The following is a 19,891-nucleotide window of genomic DNA, read 5'->3' on the forward strand; positions in this document are numbered from 1 at the left end:
AACTATAACAAAGGTACTACCTCTGGTAGGGAATATTAGTAATGGGGAAGGTTGTGCAATGTGGGTGCAGGGGGTATATGGGAAATCTCTGTACCTTCACCTTAATCTTGCTGTGAACCTAAAACTGCTCTAAAAAATAAAGTCTTCAAAAAAGATGCTGATAAATAATACCTTCTGAATATTTTTGCTCCTCCAACAAACATTAGATGACCAAGTTAACTCCTTTAATCCCATTTTCCCCGATATACAGTAATGTAAGAGATTAAAAGGTTCAGATACTAAGGCACCTTTATTTTAAAACGAAAAAACACCTTTGCTGTAAAAATAGCAAAACAAAGAAAGATATATTTCTAATTTTTCCAAAATATTATGTACACAAAAACCAAATATGCTATAAAAATGTCCATTTATCAAAAAGTGTGACCTTCGAAACACTGTGTGATTGTATTTTAAAAGAAAATTTCATTAAAATATAATTAAGAAAACCAACTTGAGCTGCTCTTTGCTTTAGCTCCCAATTTCTCTCCTTAAGTGCCTGATCCATTTCAAGGAGTTCTTGCTTTTTGTCTTCAATCTCCATCTTGCACTCTCTGAAATTTATCAAAAGACAAAGATCAGCACAATTACTAGAAATATTATAGTTTTTAAAAATTAAGTCATCTGGATTACCTTTCCTATAGTTAAAAGAGACAGGATGTATGCAATTATTTCAGATTGAAAGGGCTCAAATTAAAGTAATAATGTATAAGAAAAATGATCGATATTAATATAATTAGTTTAATAGACTATTCTAAAAAGGTAAAAGTTAACTTAAACTCTACTGTGGTAGACAGTTTAAGCTAAATGTTAAAGCACTCCCAGGGAATAAGATAAAATCAGTATAAGAATTTTTTTTTATCCTCACCTGAGGACATTTTTGCATTTTTTGTTCAGATAGAGTGGGAGGGAGAGAGAGGAAGAGAAAGAGGGAGAAACATCGACGTGAAAGGGACACATCGAGTAGCTGCCTCCTGCATGACCCAACCAGGGCTGGGACAAACTGCAACCGAGGTACGTGCCCTTAGTGGAAACTGAACCCAGGTCTCTCTGGACCGCAGGCCAATGCTCTAACTGCTGGGCCAAACCAGCCAGGGCAGTATAAGAATTTTTTTTAAATATCTGTATTTTGCCCTGGCCGGTTTGGCTCAGGGGTTGGAGCGTCGGCTTGCGGTCCAGAGGGACCTGGGTTTGGTTCTCACTAAGGGCACATAGCTCGGCTGCAGTTTGTCCCTGGTCCCAGTGGGGGTTGTGTGGGTGGCAATCGGTAGATGTGTTTCTCTTACATCGATGTTTCTCTCTCTCTTCCTCCCTCTCCCTCCCCCTCTATCTGAAGATGAATGCAAAAATGTTCTTGGGTAAGAATAAAAAAAAAAAATCCGTATTTTTTCATCTATAGATCAAGGGAGGGTTTAAAAGTCTTTTCTATGTAACAGCTGTGAGTTTATTACAATTGAATGTGATGGTTGGTATCCCTAATATCCACAGTTCAGTAAATGACCATTGTGTTTTTCATGGGAATTTTACTCAAAATGATGCCTTACATATAGTGAAGTAATAAAGTCTACTACAGAAATATTTTATAAATATAAATGCATTTTATGTATTTATTTTATATATTATATATTTTATAAGTTCTCATCCTCTTAAACCCTAATTTATATATAATTTTGCATTATAAAAATACTTAGTACTAACCAATTTTAATACTTTTACCACTCTGAAGCCTGTGATCAGAGAATTTTAATTTGAACTCTAAGTTCTGATATGACAAAGCCTGAAAATGTTGTATTGACCTTGAAAATCTTCAAATGGTTTTCCAGTCTTAAATATGAAACAATATTGAATAAAGTACTTATATATATATAAAAGATTCTGAACTTCTTTAATGAGCTGTTTATTATTCTCTTAAAAGTCAAAAGTTATAAAATACAAGGCTAAACTAATACTCTAAAAGTAATATGAAATGAATTCTAAAGATAACTCTCACTGCGTCTATGCAAATAGTTGAGCTTCCAAAATTCAGCTATTTGCTAGAATTTTATTTCATTTTTACTTCTTTCATCCACTCGTTCACTTAACCATTTAGCAAACATTTACTGGATGCTTCCTACATGTCAAGGTTCTACATACGGTGGACTTAACAGTCAACAAGACAGATGTCCCTCATCACATGGAGCTTATATTCTAATAGGTCCAGGAGAGAAGATGAATTATAAATAATAAACAACTCAACAAGAAAAATATCACAATACAAAGTGCTATGTTAGAACACTAAATAGTGATGAAATAGTGACTGGGTGGCTACTTTAGAGAATGTGGTCAGGGAAGGGCACTCTGAGGTAATGTGAAGCGCAAGAAGCTGGCCTTAGAACCATTATTTCAGGCCATAGAAACAGCTATGGCAAAGTTGGAAGGTGGGAAAAAACTTTTAAGTAAGTTTTAAGTAAAATAAAAAGGCCAAGAACAAAGAGAACAGTATGAAATGAGGCCAGAGAAGTAGACAACAACCTTGTAATGTAGGGTTTTATATTCCAGAATAAGGACATTGGATTTTTAAAAATGTGTGATAAAACACATATAGCATAAGATTTATCATTTTAACCACTTTAAAGTTACATTAAAAGTACAATCACAATGTTGTGTTACCATCGCCACTATCTATTTCCAATACTTCTTCATCACTTCACATGAAAACTCCATACCCATTTGTAGTTATTTTCTATTCTTCCTCCCCCTCGTTTCTGGCAACTACTAATCTGCCTTCTATCTCGACAGTTTTGTTAATTTTGGATAATTTCTTATAAATTCAATTATGTATCTGATTTCTTTCATTCAAAATAATGTTTTCAAGGTTCATCCATGTTGTAGTATGTATCACTACTTTCTTTTCATGGCTGAGTAATATTTCTTGTATGGATATACCACTTTGTGTTTATCCATTCAACTATTGATGGACATGTGGGTTGTTTCCACTTAGTGCTATTACGAAGAGCTGCTATGAACATTTGTACACAATTTTTGTTTGAACACCTGTTTTCAATTATTTTAGGTACAAACCTAGGGGTGAAATTACTGAGTTTTATAATAATTCTATATTTAACTTTTTGAGGAACTGTCAAACTGTTTTGTGCAGCAGCTATATTGTTTTAACTTCCTACCAACAATGCATGCCCATTTGTCCACCCACTTGCTAATACTTGTTATTTTCTTTTTTGGTTTTTGTTTGTTCATTTGTTTGTTTTTATTATGGCCACCCCCACATTATGGTGTGAAGTGGTATCTCATTGTGGTTTTGATTTACATTTCCCCAAGTACTTTGGGTTTCATTGTGAATCTTTTGGGAAGCCATTAAGTAGGGGAGTAATATAATCTGATTGATGTTTAAACCATAACTTAAATCCATTCTGTGGAGAATGGATTGTGGGGAGGGTCAAGAATTTAAACTGGGAAACCAGTTGGGAAGTTACAGCAACAGATCAGATAAAAGATGATGATGGTTTGTGCTAAGGTGGTGATAGAAAAGAGACCAAGAAATCAATAGGTTTCAGAATATATTTTGGAAATAGAGTTGACATGACTGGCTAATAGATTAAATGAAAAAAGGAAGAGAAAGAGATAAATAATCATAGATTTCTAGTTTGAGCTATTGTGTGATAGTGAGGAAGGGCAAGGAAAAAAAAAAGAGTTCTGATTTGGCCAAGTTTAAGAAGCCTCTTAAAAATATCTAAGTGGACCCCTGGCCAGTTTGGCTCAGCAGTTAGAGTGTCGGCCTGCGGTCCAGAGAGACCTGGGTTCAGTTCCCGCTAGGGGTGCATACCTCAGTTGCAGTTTGTCCCCGGCCCGGATTGGTTGTGCGGGTGGCAGCCACTCGATGTGTCCCTTTCACGTCAATGTTTCTCTCTCTCTCTCCCTCTCTCTCTCCCTCCCACTCTATCTGAACAAAAAAAAACTGGAAAAATATCCTCAGGTGAGGATAAAAAAAAAAATCTAAGTGGAGATAACAAGTTAAGTCATTAGATATTTGAGTCTGGAGTTTGGGGAATAAGTTATTACTGGAGAGAGGGGTTTGAAAGTCTGACACATACTATTTAAAGCTACATAAAATTTACTAAAAATGAGTTTGTGGGTATATGCATAACCAATGGACACAGACAACAGAGCAGTGAAGGTGGGGTGGGGGGAGGGTATCAGTGGGGGAAAAAAGGAGGGACATCGGTAATACTTTCAACAATAAAGAAAAAAATAAAAAAAATAAAATGAAAACAGCCCACATATTCAACAACAACAAAATGATTTTATGGATAGAAAAGAGAAAGGGGTCCTACAATAAATCATGAGATACATCTAAGTTTCTGGGTCATCTTGATGCTCTCTATCCTATTCTTTCATTCCACATTTCACATCCTGGGTTGTAATTCTGTCTTCCTTTTCAGAATCTATTTCCTACACTTTGGCTCTGGTTTGGCTCTCCAATCCCACTCACCATAGATGTGGTGAATTAAGCTGTTAATCTAAGAACCTACATTTTAGAGTTGGACAGACTTGTGTTTAATTCTCTTCTCTGAACCTTCTACCTGACTTTATGCATTTTACTTAATTTTCTCGAGCCTCAGTTTTCTCAAGGATAAAAGGTTATATATGGCCCAGACAGTGTGGCTCAGGGATTGAGCTTTGTCCCATGGACTAAAGAGGTCCCAGTTTGATTTCTGATCAGGGCACATGCCCGGGTTTCAGGCTTGATCCCCAGTAGGGGGCGTGCAGGAGGCAGCCAATTGCTGTTTCTCTCTCACATCAATGTTTCTATCTCTTTCCCTTCCTCTCTCTCTAAAAAATAAATTAAAAACATAAGAAAAAAAAAAAAAAGGTGTTATATGTACCTGATAGGTTTGTTACAAAGAAATGAGTAAAGATCATATATGAAGTCCCTGGCATAGCAGTGACACAAAATAAGGGCTTAATACAAAGAAAAATATTGTTGTTATTAATATTATTTTGCTATTAACCACTGCTGTATGTTAGTCCAATCATTTTTTATCACTTGAATATAGGAGTGGGTAGTATAAAATGGTTCAAAAACCAAGAATAAAATATTAGCCAACAGCAACTGCTGAGTTTATTAGATGAAGCATGAAATATGCTGACCATTAAGAGCCACAGTGAACCAGTTGAAAAGTTTAGACATCTAGACTTCAACAACAAATTTTGTTGTATGACTCAAGGATTCAGAATAATAAAGTGAAATACTTGTAATTATGATATCATTTCTTAGTATCTAACTCACCTAAGTTCAGCTGTGAGATCCTTAATAGTGGTGTATTTTTCCTCTAATGATAATTGAGCCTTCTGTAGCACATCTCTCAATTCCTGGAGTTGTCTTAAAGTACTTTTTAATTCTCCATGAGCATTTTGTAGTTCAGTCTCTAGTACTTCCCGTTTCTGCAAGGCTTCTGTTAGTTCAGTTTCAGTGTGGTGCTGTAACTTTTCTAACTCCTTCACTATTAACACAAGAGAATACTTTTAGAACTTTATAAATAATTATAATTAAGAATATTCAGCCCTGGCCAGTTTGGCTCAGCGGTTAGAGCGTCGGCCTGCGGTCCGGAGAGACCCGGGTTCGGTTCCCGCTAAGGGCACGTACTTCGGTTGCAGTTTGTCCCTCGCGCGGGTGGCAGCCACTCGATGTGTCCCTTCACGTCGATGTTTCTCTCTCTCTCTCTCCCTTCCTCTCTCTCCCTCCCACTCTATCTGTATAAAAAATGGAAAAATATCCTCGGGTGAGGATAAAAAAAAAAAAAAATCAAGAATATTCAATTTAATTAATCTACCAGAGGCAAGATACTGACTATTCATTGTCCCTTTCAACCCCGCCATCCCAAATTCTTACTTTATTCCACTTCTTTAAATATAAATACACAGACAATTAAGTTCAGCTAACCTGTTGCTTACCAGCATTTGTTTTCTTATCTAGTTCTGTCCTTGTCTGTTCTAAGATCATGTCTAACTGAGAGATATGCATTGCTTTATTTTCTCCATCTCGTTTTAGGTGCATTATCTCTTTTTCCATTGTAGACAGCTCTTCTTTGTACTGATCCATCTCAAGTTTCACTTGCCTAATTAAAAAACAAAAAAATAAAACAAATGATAATTTGGAAACTTAAAAACCAACTGTTTTGTCTCTGAATAAACAAAACTTTCAAGTTATATAAGGACAAACATCAGCAAAATGTCTAGTGAGAATCTTAAATCACAGGAAAGCCAAGATGTCATTTTTACTCAGACATTACTTTTTAAAAAATGTTTTTATTGATTTTTTTAGAGAGAGAGGAAGGGAGAGAGAAATAGAAACATCAGCGTGAGAGAGAATTGGCTGCCTCCTGGATGCCCCCTACTGGGAATCAAGCCCACAACCCGGGCATATGGCCTGACCAGGAATCAAATCAGGACCTCTTAGCCCATGGGATGATGCTCAATCCACTGAGTCACACCAGCTGGGCTCATACATTTCTTTTAATGTTCCTTTTAGCTTTAAAAGGGACTAGAAATTCTTAGGTTCCTTCCTTTACAGATGATGAACTGGTAGATTAAGTGAACTGTCTAGGACAGCGATATCCAATCTTTTTTTTATCTCATGGCACACATAAACTAATTACTAAAATTCTATGGCACACCAAAAATATATTTTTCGCCAGTCTGACAAAAAAATAGGTATACTCACACTGGATGGCTATTGTGTTGGTTGTTGCTATTTTTTTTTAAATTTGACAGTCTAAGGGAAAAGAGGTCAGTGCCCCTGACTAAATAGTCAGGTATTGCAAGTTTTAAAAATTCTTGCGGCACATCAGTTGAAAATCGCTGGCCTAGGATAATACAAGTGAAAGCTGACTAACTTTCAGGCAGTCCTGGGCTTATTCCACTATGGAAATTTGGCTACTTATCAGCTAAGCAATACAGTGAAGGAAGTTTTAAGTCAATTTGCTGGTAATTCCAAAGTGATATTCACTAATTAAACAATTGTTAATGTCATCCACAATAATGGGCAGAGCTGATGTTCCTCTGCATCAGCATTTTTGTTGTTGCTGTTGTAGTTCTTTTGGTCTCTGACATTTCATAAACTGAGTTTGCAAGTTGGAGGATTTGTTTTCTAAATGCAACTTAGACGAAACTGTATTTAAGAGGTGTTTTTCAATGTCCATAAATGAACCTGAGGAAAACTTTAAAAACCATGAAATAATTTACACAATTATATATGCACATGTTATGTCTATGTATAGAAAATGATCCATATCCTCAAATATGTCCATAACCCAACAAAGTTAAGAACTATTAGATTAGATAAGTACTAATGACCCTTTCACATGTCTAAAATCCTAGGTAAATTGTTCTTCTCTTGATTAATTCTTTTCTTATGTTAGAGTGGACATAAAATATAATTTAAAAAGAACAATCGAAAGAGGATGGCATACAGTAACTAAGAGATGACAACTTGTCAGCAAAGAGGTTGCAGGAATAAATTTTTAAAAAAATCAATAAAGCCCTGGCCAGTTTGGCTCAGCGGTTAGAGCGTCGGCCTGCAGTCCTGAGAGACCCGGGTTCGGTGCCCGCTAAGGGCATGTACCTCGGTTGCAGTTCGTCCCCGTCGTGCGGGTGGCAGCCACTCGATGTGTTCCTTTCACGTTGATGTTTCTCTCTCTCTCTCTGTTCCTCTCTCTCCCTCCCACTCTACCTGAGCAAAGAATGGAAAAATGTCCTCGGGTGAGGATAAAAAAAAAAAATCAATAAAGGAAAAAAAAAAAAAAGAAGTTGCAGAAAAATTATTATTTTATTTATTTATTTATTTATTTATTTAATCTTCACCCCCAAGGATATTTTCCCACTGATTTTATTTACTTACTTATTTATTCATTTATTTTAATTTGTTTTGTTACAGATGTTTCTCCTTTTCCCCCCATTGACACCCTCCTCCCCATCGCACCCACCCCATCCCCAGCTTTGTTGTTTATGTTCATTGGTCATGCATACATGCATATAAGTTCTGTGGTTTATCTCTTCCCCCCTAACCCGCCCTTCCCACTGATTTTATTTTATTTTTATTTATTTATTTATTTATTTTTTATCCTCACCCGAGGACATTTTTCCATTTTTTGTACAGATAGAGTGGGAGGGAGAGAGAGGAAGGGAGAGAGAGAGAGAAACATCGACGTGAAGGGACACATCGAGTGGCTGCCACCCGCACAACCAACCAGGGCCGGGGACAAACTGCAACCGAGGTACATGCCCTTAGTGGGAACCGAACCCGGGTCTCTCCGGACCACAGGCCGACGCTCTAACCGCTGAGCCAAACTGGCCAGGGCCCCACTGATTTTATTTATTTCTTTATTTATTTAAATCCTCACTCAAGGATATTTTTCCATTTTTTATTCAGACAGAGTGGGAGGGGGGGAGAGAGAGAGAGAGAAACATCGACCTGAAAGGGACACATCGAGTGGCTGCCACCCACACAACCAACCAGGGTCGGGGACAAACTGCAACCGAGGTACGTGCCCTTAGCGGGAACTGAACCCGGGTCTCTCCAGACCGCAGGCCGACGCTCTAACCGCTGAGCCAAACCGGCCAGGGCTCTTATTTCTTTATTCATGGGCAACTATGTATTATTTCCTGATGCAATGTAAATGAGGCATTACCATAATATAACAAATATTTAAGGGTTTAAGATTTTTTAACTATTACATAAATAATCCAATACTATAAATTTCCCCATAACTTTCAAAATTTTACAACAGTTTTTTCAGGAATACTTCACCTTAGAGTCGCAGAGTTATTGTGAACAATCAAGTCTGAGAAGGGACACAGGGCCAAAAGAAGAATTATGTAAAAATACTAATCAACGTTTAGAACACAGTAGCTGATACTCTCTGGCTTTTTCAAATGTAAAAAAGATTTTCAAATAGGTAGTGAGGCAGTCTGAGAAACCTAATAAGTGCTACATAATTTCAGCACTAAGAGAATAGGGTTAGAATCATTCATATACAGCGACATTTCCATATAATACCAGAAGAACCTTTCAGTGGTGGTATAACAGAAAACACCTGGTTTTAGAGCACATCTAAACTGTGCATCTCATATCCTAACTTCTCTGAGTTTCAGCTTCCTTATTCTAAAAACTGGGATAATAAAATCTGATAGGGCTGTTGTCAAGATTGAGTTAATGTGTTTACCTAGCACACTGCCTGGCACACAAAAAGTGTTCAGTAAATCAGTTTCCTTTCTTTTTACCTGAAGATATTTTATTGCTAAACCATATTCAAGGAGATATATAACAGATATATTTCAACTCTAATTCCTTTTGGGCAAGAAAAACAGTTTTATAAGTTGTAGTTCCACAAGTGAAAGAAGTGATAGTAAGAACAGAGAAACGGAAAATCCTGCTTCATAAAGAGATTTCTTGGAACGAGGGTGCATCTTTCTTATGAAGTTTAATTATCTAGTTTATAATTAAGAAGTCAAATTGTAAGGGTGAGAAAAGAAATAAATACTTCTATTTTCTCTGTGAAACAAAAAGCAAGATTGGGGAGGGGTTGTTGGAATTTTGAAAGAAAAGGCAAAGGTAGAAGAGTATTGCCAGATTGCATTTAAGGAACACTTAAGTTTTAGGATATTTTTTTCCATTTATCCTCAGATAGAGTGGGAGGGAAGGAGGGAGAGAGAGAGAAACATTGATGTGAGAGAGACATGTTGACTGGTTGCCTCCTGCACAACCCCGACCAGGGCCGGGAACTGAACCGAGGTTTGAACTGACGTATGTGCCCTTGACTGGAATTGAACTTGAGACTCTTTGGTCCACAGGCCAATGCTCTAACCACTGAGATAAAACCAGCTGAGGCAACACTTAAGGTTTAGAGTTATGATTTTAAAGAAAGACTAGCCAGTGTGGTTAGATTTTCTCCAGCCTCTGCAAAGATGCAAACATGGAGTAGTCTGAGTTGGTTTTTAGGCTATGTACCACAAAGTAAGAGAGAGTTAAAGGAATTGTGGGTGTATACAAATCAGTGATTTTAAATGACTAACAAGAATTTAAGCTGGGTAAAGAGAGAAGAGAGGACATCAGGGAATAAGATAGTGGTGGAACTGATGGATTAGAGGTATTGGTAAGATCAAAGGATTGTTGAATTTGGAATATTAAAAGAGAAATAAGCGCCATGGATGGTTTGGCTCAGCGGTTAGAGCGTTGGCCTGCAGCCCAGAGAGACCCGGGTCAGTTCCCACTAAGGGCACGTACCTCGGTTGCAGTTTGTCCCTGGCCCTGGTTGGTCGTGCGGGTGGCAGCCACTCAATGTGTCCCTTTCACGTCGATGTTTCTCTCTCTCTCTCTCCCTCCCACTCTATCTAAACAAAAAATGGAAAAATGTCCTTGGGTGAGGATAAAAAAAAAGAGAAATAAGGATAATATTGGGTAGATGCATAATATTCAAATTATGTTGAAATATAAATGACAAGACTGAGGGCAAATCATGTGAGTGAGTGGCTGAGGTATGATAGAGATCAGGATCAATAGAGAAGAATTTTTAAAAATGAGGCTAAGGTGTCAGAGGATCAGCTGGATAAATATACTATATTAAAATCTCCAAGAGTAATGACAGCACTGGTTTTAGAGAGAGCAAAAGTAAGTCAGGTGGCCTGTATGTGTCAGCAAAAGTAAGGGATGATATGATCTGATGACATGAAGTTCATGGAGTATGGTATACTATTCCACATCTTGACCCTGTGGCAAAAGAACTGTGGAGAAAAGTTTTTACTTTAGAGCACTTCAGGGAAAGAAGCAATGTCCTCAGAGAAGAGTCCTATTTCTATTATAGCAAGAGAAAAGAAGTCAAGAATATAAGCCATGGCCCTGGCCAGTCTGGCTCAGCGGTTAGAGCGTCGGCCTGCGGTTCGGAGAGACCCGGGTTCGGTTCCCGCTAAGGGCACGTACCTCGGTTGCAGTTTGTCCCCGGCCCCGGTTGGGTTGTGCGGGTGGCAGCCACTTGATGTGTCTCTTTCATGTCGATGTTTCTCTCTCTCTTTCTCTTCCTCTCTCTCCCTCCCACTCTATCTGAACAAAAAATAGAAAAATGTCCTCAGGTGAGGATTAAAAAAAAAAAAGAATATAGGCAATGTCTCTCAGGATGGACTATGAATTTCAGAGGCAGAGGACACAGTGGAAGTCTTTTAGGAGGTGGAATGAGATGGGAGAAGGAAATAGAGTACATGGAGAGGTTAGTATATACAGGAGATGAGGGTTGACCTGAAAACCTATAGCTTCTAGTGGTGTTTTGCATATGCAAGGATAAAGTTATAACATGATTAATCGTTGAGGAGTTATGGTACACACTGGCGGTGAGGCTGTGTTAGTGGATGGACACCAGTCAAAAAAGACAGATGGCCTGAAGAACTGTAGTCTTAGTCTTAAACACAGAACACCCTCTTGACCCTGCTGAGAGAGTTGAGAACATTTGGGGAAGCAAGTTGCTACTCAAGGCACAAAGGCCCTATACTCATTCCTGTGGGCAGGGGAGAGAAAGCCTGGTGACATATGGTTTTAGTTCAAGTGCACAGGTTAACTCTTCCCTCCTATTGGTAGAATGGTGGGCTAATTATGACCATATTACTAATTATGTCAACTCTTGTCATAGTAGAAGAGGTCTGGGGAATCTGGATATAGCTTTCAGCTCATGAGTCCCTTTCTTTTTTTATTTTTTATTATTTTTATCCTCACCCAAGGACATTTTTTCATTTTTTTGTTCAGGTAGAGTGGGAGGGAGAGAAAGGAAGAGAGAGAGAGAGAAAAAATCGAGTGGCTGCCACCCGCATGACCAACCAGGGCCAGGGACAAACTGCAACCGAGGTATGCGCCCTTAGTGGGAACTAAACCCGGTCTCTCTGGACCGCAGACCAACGCTCTAACCGCTGAGCCAAACCGGCCAGGGCATGAGTCCCTTTCTTGACTAACTGATGCTTAGACCCAGCCCAGACAAAATAAATAATAATCTTTAGAGGTGGGACTTAGGCATCAATACTTTGTAAAGCTCCTCAGGTGATTTTAATGTTCAGTCAAGGTGGAGAACCATTACTTTATTCTATTAAGTTACTCCTTCCCATAAACAATTCGACCCCATTTCTATATATGAGTACATCTTTGCCTGCAACTTTTAATGTTTTCCACAGTTTAATTCACTACGACAGTTGCTGAGTGCCTATGAGATACAAGGAATTATGCTAATTGTTGTGGGAAGACCCTTAAAATAAACCACATATTATCCTGGTATTAAGGAACTTATAGTAGAAGGGTTATAAGGGAGGAACAAACAAAACACCACAGAAACACAAACAATAGAGAAATTATTTCCTCAAGCAAAAGCTTCACTGAACATTATCTGATACTAAAACTCAGATTCTATTGATATTGAAAGAGGAAGATAAATAAAAACTATCATATTCATTTTACCTGGCAGTACCAGTAAGCTCAATAACCTTTTGCCTTTTCAAATCTGCTTCATGTGTGGCTGCATCACATTTCTCCTCCATTTTTCTCAACTTTTCAGCTGAATTCTCCCTTTGTTTTTGAAGCTCTTGTTCCAGTTTTGATACCTTGTAAAGAAGTTTTCAGTAAGTATTTTAATTCAGTCACAGCTCAATATTCTCAGAAGAAAATATTTATATAAACTTGTAGCCTAGCCCACCATTCAGTTTCAAGATGTATTACAAAAATCAAAGTATAGACCAGGAATTACAGCAGGTCCTTGAATAGTCATTTCATTCAACGTTGTTTCATTGCAACACTGATAAGGTACATAGGAACCTAACTTGTTTATATCAGTTAGCCTATGCTAAAATTGGTTTCTTTATTCATCATTTCACCTCAAGTCATAGCACTTATTGACAACGTTAAATGAGGACTTACTATAATGTTCTGATATATAAAAGCAAAACAAATTTTAATAATAAAGGTATTTTATTCCTATATATATTTATAGAAGTGGCCACATCATAACACTAAAATAAGACTTACAAGAATTGAACAAACATCTGTAATATTTTCAACAATAAAGATAAATTTTTTTTTTTTTTTTTATCCTCACCCGAGGACATTTTTCCATTTTTTGTTCAGGTAGAGTGGGAGGGAGAGAGAGGAACAGAGAGAGAGAAACATCGATGTGAAAGGAACACATCAAGTGGCTGCCACCCGCACAACCGACCAGGGCCGGGGACAAACTGCAACCGAGGTACGTGCCCTTAGCGGGAACCGAACCCGGGTCTCTCAGGACCGCAGGCCGACGCTCTAACCGCTGAGCCAAACCGGCCAGGGCTAAAGATAAATTTTTAAAAAAGAATATAAAGATGAACTTCTTTGAAAAAAAATTGAACAAAATAATAGTAAAAATCCTTTTTATAATCCCCATTTGAAATGTTTTTTCTTCTCATCAAACAATGTTCCTTTCCTTCTTCACAAACTGGTTCATTCAGTGAAAGATTCCTAGATTCTGATCTACCCTCAAACATTATAGGTTGCATTTGCTCCCGACATAACTTGCATTTACTCCTATTCATTCTTCCTTCTGTTCTGCTCCAGTGAAGGAGGTATTCGTCCTCCTATACAAGTCAAATTACTTCACAGGTATTCTGAATTCAATTACTATCCACTTCCTCAGGAATCTCATACTACTGACTATATCTTCCTTTTAAAAATTTTTTTCTTTATTGTTTAGAGGGGAAGTGAGAGAAAGAGAGAGAGCTAGAAATATCAATAAAAGAGAACATCAATTGACCGCCTCCTGCATGCCCCACAGTGGGGATCAGGCCCACAACTTGGGCATGTGTCCTGACCAGGAATTGAATCAACGACCTCTTGGTGCATGGGTTAATGCTCAACCACTGGGCCACACGGGCCGGACTCTTTTGGTTTCTTTATATCAGCATTTAAACATGTTCAAGACCTTCCTATAGTAAAAAATTTTCCGTCATCCCTCTACCTCCCCTCCTTCCCTTTCTTTCCTCTTCTTCAGAGCCCAACTTCTCAGAGTTTTCTATAATTGTTGTATCATTCTCACTTCTCATCCATTTCTTAACATGTAGCAATCTGGCCATTCTACAGAAACTGCGCTGTCATCAATGACCTCCATGTTGCTAATTCCCATGAGCATTTCTCAACCCTCAATTTATCTGACATTGACTGCAGCAGACCATGACACCAACTATCACTCCCTACTCTGTGAAATGCTTACTTGGCTTCCACGTACCACATCCCTCAGAGATCTGTCCTAGTTAATCTTCTCACCCCTCATTCTATATTCTCTCCCTAATTAATCTCAGGCACTCCATGTTTTCAATGAACATTTACATGACTGTGATCTCAACATTAATTTTTGGCCAATAACCTTAATTTCCTCCCTGCTCTTCTAAAACCTGTCATTGAAGAACTAAATACAGATTATAAACCATTAATAACCAACCCTCCAACTCAAGTTCCAAAAATAAAATTAAAATAGTACCCAGGTAAAAAAGGAAGGGAACCATGAATAAATCTACCTCTCAGTGTTTAATTAGATAGCACACTCATAAGCAGAAAGAATCTACAGATGAGCCCTGGTTTGGCTCAGCGGTCAGCATTGGCCCGTGGACCAGAGAGACCCAGATTCAGTTCCTGCTAAGGGCATGTACCTTGGTTGCAGTTTGTCCCAGGCCCCAGATGGAGTCGTGTGGGTGGCAACCACTGGATGTGTCTCTCTCACGTCAGTGCTTCTCTCTCCTTCCTTCTCTCTCTCTCCCTCCCTCTCTGTCTGAGGATAAATGCAAAAAAAAAAATCTAAAGATGAGTAATAATCTGAAATAGCCTGGCTGGTGTGGCTCAGTGGTTGAGCATTGACCTATGCACCAAGAGGTTGCTGGTTTGATTCCCAGTCAGGGCACATGCCCAGGTTGAGAGCTTGATCCCGGGTAGGGGGTGTGCAGGAGGCAGCCAATTAATGTTGATGCTTCTTTCTCTCTCATGGATGTTTCTATGTCTGTCTCCTCCTTTCCTCTCTCTCTAAAAAATCAATAAAAAAACATTAAAAAAATAACAATAATCTGAAAGAATACAGCATAGAACCTATGAATAGTGGAACATAAACAAAAGCTACAAAAATTTTCACTAAAAAATTTACTCCAAATACTGAAGAAATTTTTAGATATAAACTCCTTTAGACCCTTAAGAAAAATTTAAAAACACAAAAATCTCTTAAAATAAATATCATGAAGAAATAAAATCATTAAATGAAAATACAAATGTAGTAACAGTCTTAGGGAGGAAACAAACGGAAAAAAACCATAAGACCATTATAGAAATGAAAACACTCCAGAAGGAATAAGAATTATAATCAATCCTGCAAAATCCAGAATCAATAACAAGGAATCTAGGAAGTGGGAATCTAACACAGATGAAATGAAGAAATACTTCAGGATAAACCTATAAATCAGGCATATCAAGCAATGGGTCTAGACTATGACAAAAGGGATTAGAGAGTTACAGGAGTGATGTCTTTAGAAAAGAAAATATGTAATACTTGCCTGATATATCTCAATGTATTGAGAGGAGGTTCTTAGTTCCATTGAGAGGCTGAGGATGAATTCAGAACACACAGATAAAAAGTACAAATGACATAAAGGTGAGGTGGAGTGAGATTACATAGAACCATCATTTTCTAATTTATACGTTTCAATAAAGTTTAAAAAGAGAAAAAGAACAAAAGATGTGAAATATCTGAAGAATTCAGATGAATCTGGTAATGAATGAAAGAGCAAAGATTAAATGCTAGTATAAAATGTCCTAGGATTCTTTCTTTGGAATAATAACTTATTTTTAGAAATAAGTAGTATCCTTTGGGATTTTTCTTTGGCATTTCTTTAGAGATTATCACAAGTCCTGATCCAAAAAGAAGAAATTGGAAGGTATGATGATTCACATAGGTATTATATTCAGGTACAAGAAGAAAGGAGAGATTGAAAAAGAAGTCTAAATTATAACTAAGTTGTAAGGAATGACAAAATGTGCCTATGGTATTACATGGTCACATTACACTGGAATAGAACTTCATCCATTTTACAATGTTAATACAGATGTTTCTTAAAATCTTTGAGGTTAAACAACAATTTATATAACAAAAATGTATTATAAATAGTAAAATTTCTATTTATACGAGTAAAATAATTTTGATCAATAATATATACCTGTTTTTCAAGTTTAGTTTGAATGTCTTCTAGCTCTCCATTTCTTATCGTCTCTTGTTGTAACATCTGCTGCTGTTGCTGAAGAGTATGCTGTAGAATAACATTTTGCTCAGAAGTCTCTTGAAGATTGTGATTTTTTATCTTTAGCTCTTTCTGTAAACAATATACCTAAAATATATATATATATACATTTCTCATTATAATGACATGTTGCAAATAAAAAGCAACAAAATGTCAAAGCTTCTGCCTTACTAGATAATTATCCCACTTGTCATGTGGACAACTGTATTTATGGCTAGAGGTTATTATGTGAAAGGGTAGGGTCCATCTTTCTGATAAGAAGATATATTAGAAGGGACTGCTTATAGAGTTGGCTCTGGGGTGGGAATGCGGATTTTGATATTCCCTAAGACATGAAATTGTTTTGCCTGGCTAGCGCACTGAATCATGGTTTCCAACTGTGAATTTGGAACTTTGATACATGTGGCTGTTCCTATGTGACCAGCTCCCCATAAGAAATCTTGGTCTTTGAGTCATAAGCAGGCTTCCCTGGGCAGAAATGCTGCAGACATTACCATATTTCATTGCTACAGAAAAAGCACATTGTATGTGACCCCTCCTAGGAAGAAGGGAGAGAACATAAGAAGCCATGGATTTCTCCATACTCACATTGATGTATCTTTCCCCCTTACTGATAATAAATTATAGCCATGAAAGCATTGCATAAGTGTTATGTGCTATTTATTACATTATTGTTGCTATTGCTGCCATTGTTTGTAAAATGATATCCTAGGAATGTACTTTTAAATGTTCATGGTCCAAAAAACACATAAAGGAATAATACAAACTAAGAAATCATAATCATTTGTTCTAAATATTTAGGACTTGAATATTGTGTTCCCCCAAACTGCTTTAAAAGATACCTTTGAAGTTATCTGAAAGCACCTATTAAGCACCTATATAAAAATGCCCTTTGTCCCAGTTTTCCAAATTCTAATAAATCTGCCAAAATAAATTTGTTACAATTATATAAACAATGCAGTATAATTTAATGTGTATTTTATAATATTCTTCACCTGTTCCCCAAAGAAGGTTAAATAAGTGATAACATATCAATCTGATTTAAAGTGATACAACCATATAAAACCACAATTTAAAAGACAGTAGCAAATATAAAATTCTACGAAATGAAATTAAGTGGGGGGAAGAAAACATAGAATTACATTTCATTAATGTAATTATGAAAACATGCAGGCAAATAGATAAGTGAAAACTTAAGTATTAGAAAGTGGATTATAGGTAAATCTTTAAAAGATTTCTTTGCCCAGCCAGTGTGGCTCAGTGGATTGAGCATCATCCCATGGACTGAGAGGTCCCCGTTTGATTCCCGATTGGGGTACATGCCTGGGTTTCAGGCTTGATCCCCCATAGGGGGCGTGCCAGAAGCAGCCGATGGATGTTTCTCTCTCTCTCTAAAAAAATCAGTAAAAATGTATTTTAAAATAAATAAATAAATAAAGATTTCTTATTGCTGTTTTCGTAAGCAGCTTGAGGGAGCTGACCTCTAAAAATGGTTTGCTATTTACTTAACCCAAAAAACCCTACAAAATCATGTATAACAAGAGGTTCAAATGTTCACGTTCACTTTAAGAGCACTTGAGGAACTACCCAGGCCATCAAGTGTATGCATATATGAAAAGTCATCAAGCATCTGAAGGATGTCACTTTACAGAAGCAATATGTGCCATTCCATTGTTACAGTGGTGGAGTTGGTAGGTATGTGGCCAGGTCAAACAATGAGGCTGGTCACAAGATGGTTGGCCCAAAAAGAGTGCTGAATTTTTTTTGCTGCACATGCTTAAAAATACAGAGTAATGGTTAAATTAAGGGTTTAGATGTAGATTCTCTGGTCATTAAGCACATTCAGGTGAGCAAAGCTCCCAAGATATAGCGTAGAACTTAACCAGAGCACTGCACTGCACTACCATTTCACTTTCACTTAATTTTACTCTAAATACTATAAGACAAATAGTTTTTAGATTATATTTGCTACTAACATTATATTCAGAGAATAAGGTTTTCCTAAAGGAGTTCTTATTTTATAATTAAAGTCAAGAAGAAAGAAGTTATATTATAAGGTGCTGAACAAAACAGACCCAGAGACCTAGAAGTAGAGTTCAGACTGACAAACTTCAGAAGAGGGGGTGTGGGGAAGAGGGAGATAAACCAAAGAACTAATGCATAAGTGTAACCAATGGACATAGACAACAATGCTGGAGGCAGAAACGGGAGGAGGGTGTCAATGGGGAGAAAAGGAGAAACATCTGTAACAAAAATAAATAAATTAAATAAATAAATAATTTGATAAGTTTGCACAGGGACAGAGAGATTACTAGAATTAGTGAGATGATCATATTATAAGGTATAAAAATGTTGAATCACTATATTGTACACCTGCAACTCATATAATTAATATTGTATATCAACTAGACCTAAATAAAAAATAAAAATACAGAAATAAAATGTAACAAGCACATAAAACAAAATATAATGATTCCTTTTTTTTTTTTAAACCTCTTAAGTTATATACTTAAGTAATGTGTCTATGTCCGGAGTGCCGTCGACTAGGTATTTGTTCTTAGATCTACCCCTGCTTAACTCCTGCTCTGCACTCTGTATTGCAGGAAATTGCCTTCTGGATATATATTTGGCCAGTGGGAGGAGCCAGTAGTAGTTCTCCTCTACAGCCCAGTTTCTACTAGACAGACTCTATCTGTGACTCTAGCTCAACTAGGCAGCCCTGCTACCAGACTACAGTCACATCAACTCTTTCTGATGTTTCCTCTATCTCTAAGGATAGTAAGTGGGTCCCTGCTTATGAAAATCTCTGAGTTACCACGGCATGCTTTGTTTGGCTTTTCTATTCTTTCATCACCTATGTATCTAATTCTCTGTAAAAAATTCCCTCCATTTTAAGGATATAGAAAAGCTTCTGTTTTTCTGGTTAGATCTTTCTAATACATTCAAGTCAATTTGACAAAGAGTTATTGGAGACTGTTTCTAAACATGAATTTAAAGTTTCAATACATATAAACCTTAATGTGGGCAAAAGGAGGTTTACAACAGTTGTTCATATGGAAAATAATATAGTAATAAATAAATAATAATACAAGAATAAACTCAGTGTTTCACATACTCACAACTGTAAACCTACTTTTGTCCACCCCTGTATTATAAATGCTGACAAAGAAATAAAGAAATTCTTCAAAGCTTATTCCACTGAGCAAAACTATTATGTTGAAAACAAAGAGGTAGACAATGAGGATACAACAGAGATAATTCAAGAAAAATTTTCTAGTATCTGAGAAACTCATCTCAATAAACAAAGTTAACTTCTAATTCTCAATCCTTCAAACAACTAGAAGGAACAAAACAAAATGAAAAATATTTGAAGAATTTTATACCTCTAAGTATAAAACACTTATCTTCAGATAGAGCGGGAGTGAGACAGAGAGAGAAACATCGATGTGAGAGAGACACATTGAGTGGTCGCCACCCACATGACCCAACCAGGGCCAGAGACAAACTGCAACTGAGATACGTGCCCTTA

The 19,891-nt window shown here is 37.1% G+C and overlaps 1 protein-coding gene across 1 annotated transcript in view; it reads right to left on the bottom strand.

Annotated features, from left to right (window-relative positions):
* Positions 1-19,891, bottom strand: part of CCDC18 (coiled-coil domain containing 18) — a 103,779-nt gene that overhangs the window by 28,287 nt on the left and 55,601 nt on the right. Inside the window, exons 17-21 of the mRNA XM_036255662.1 lie at positions 16,282-16,449; positions 12,521-12,663; positions 5,986-6,149; positions 5,321-5,534; positions 491-590 (exon numbers count right to left, since the gene is read on the bottom strand). Of these exons, the coding sequence (XP_036111555.1) occupies positions 491-590; positions 5,321-5,534; positions 5,986-6,149; positions 12,521-12,663; positions 16,282-16,449 (789 nt within the window). The remainder of the gene's footprint in view (positions 1-490; positions 591-5,320; positions 5,535-5,985; positions 6,150-12,520; positions 12,664-16,281; positions 16,450-19,891) is intronic.

Source organism: Molossus molossus, unplaced genomic scaffold (assembly GCF_014108415.1).
Source record: "Molossus molossus isolate mMolMol1 unplaced genomic scaffold, mMolMol1.p scaffold_m16_p_12, whole genome shotgun sequence".
NCBI classification, from domain to species: Eukaryota; Metazoa; Chordata; class Mammalia; order Chiroptera; family Molossidae; genus Molossus; species Molossus molossus.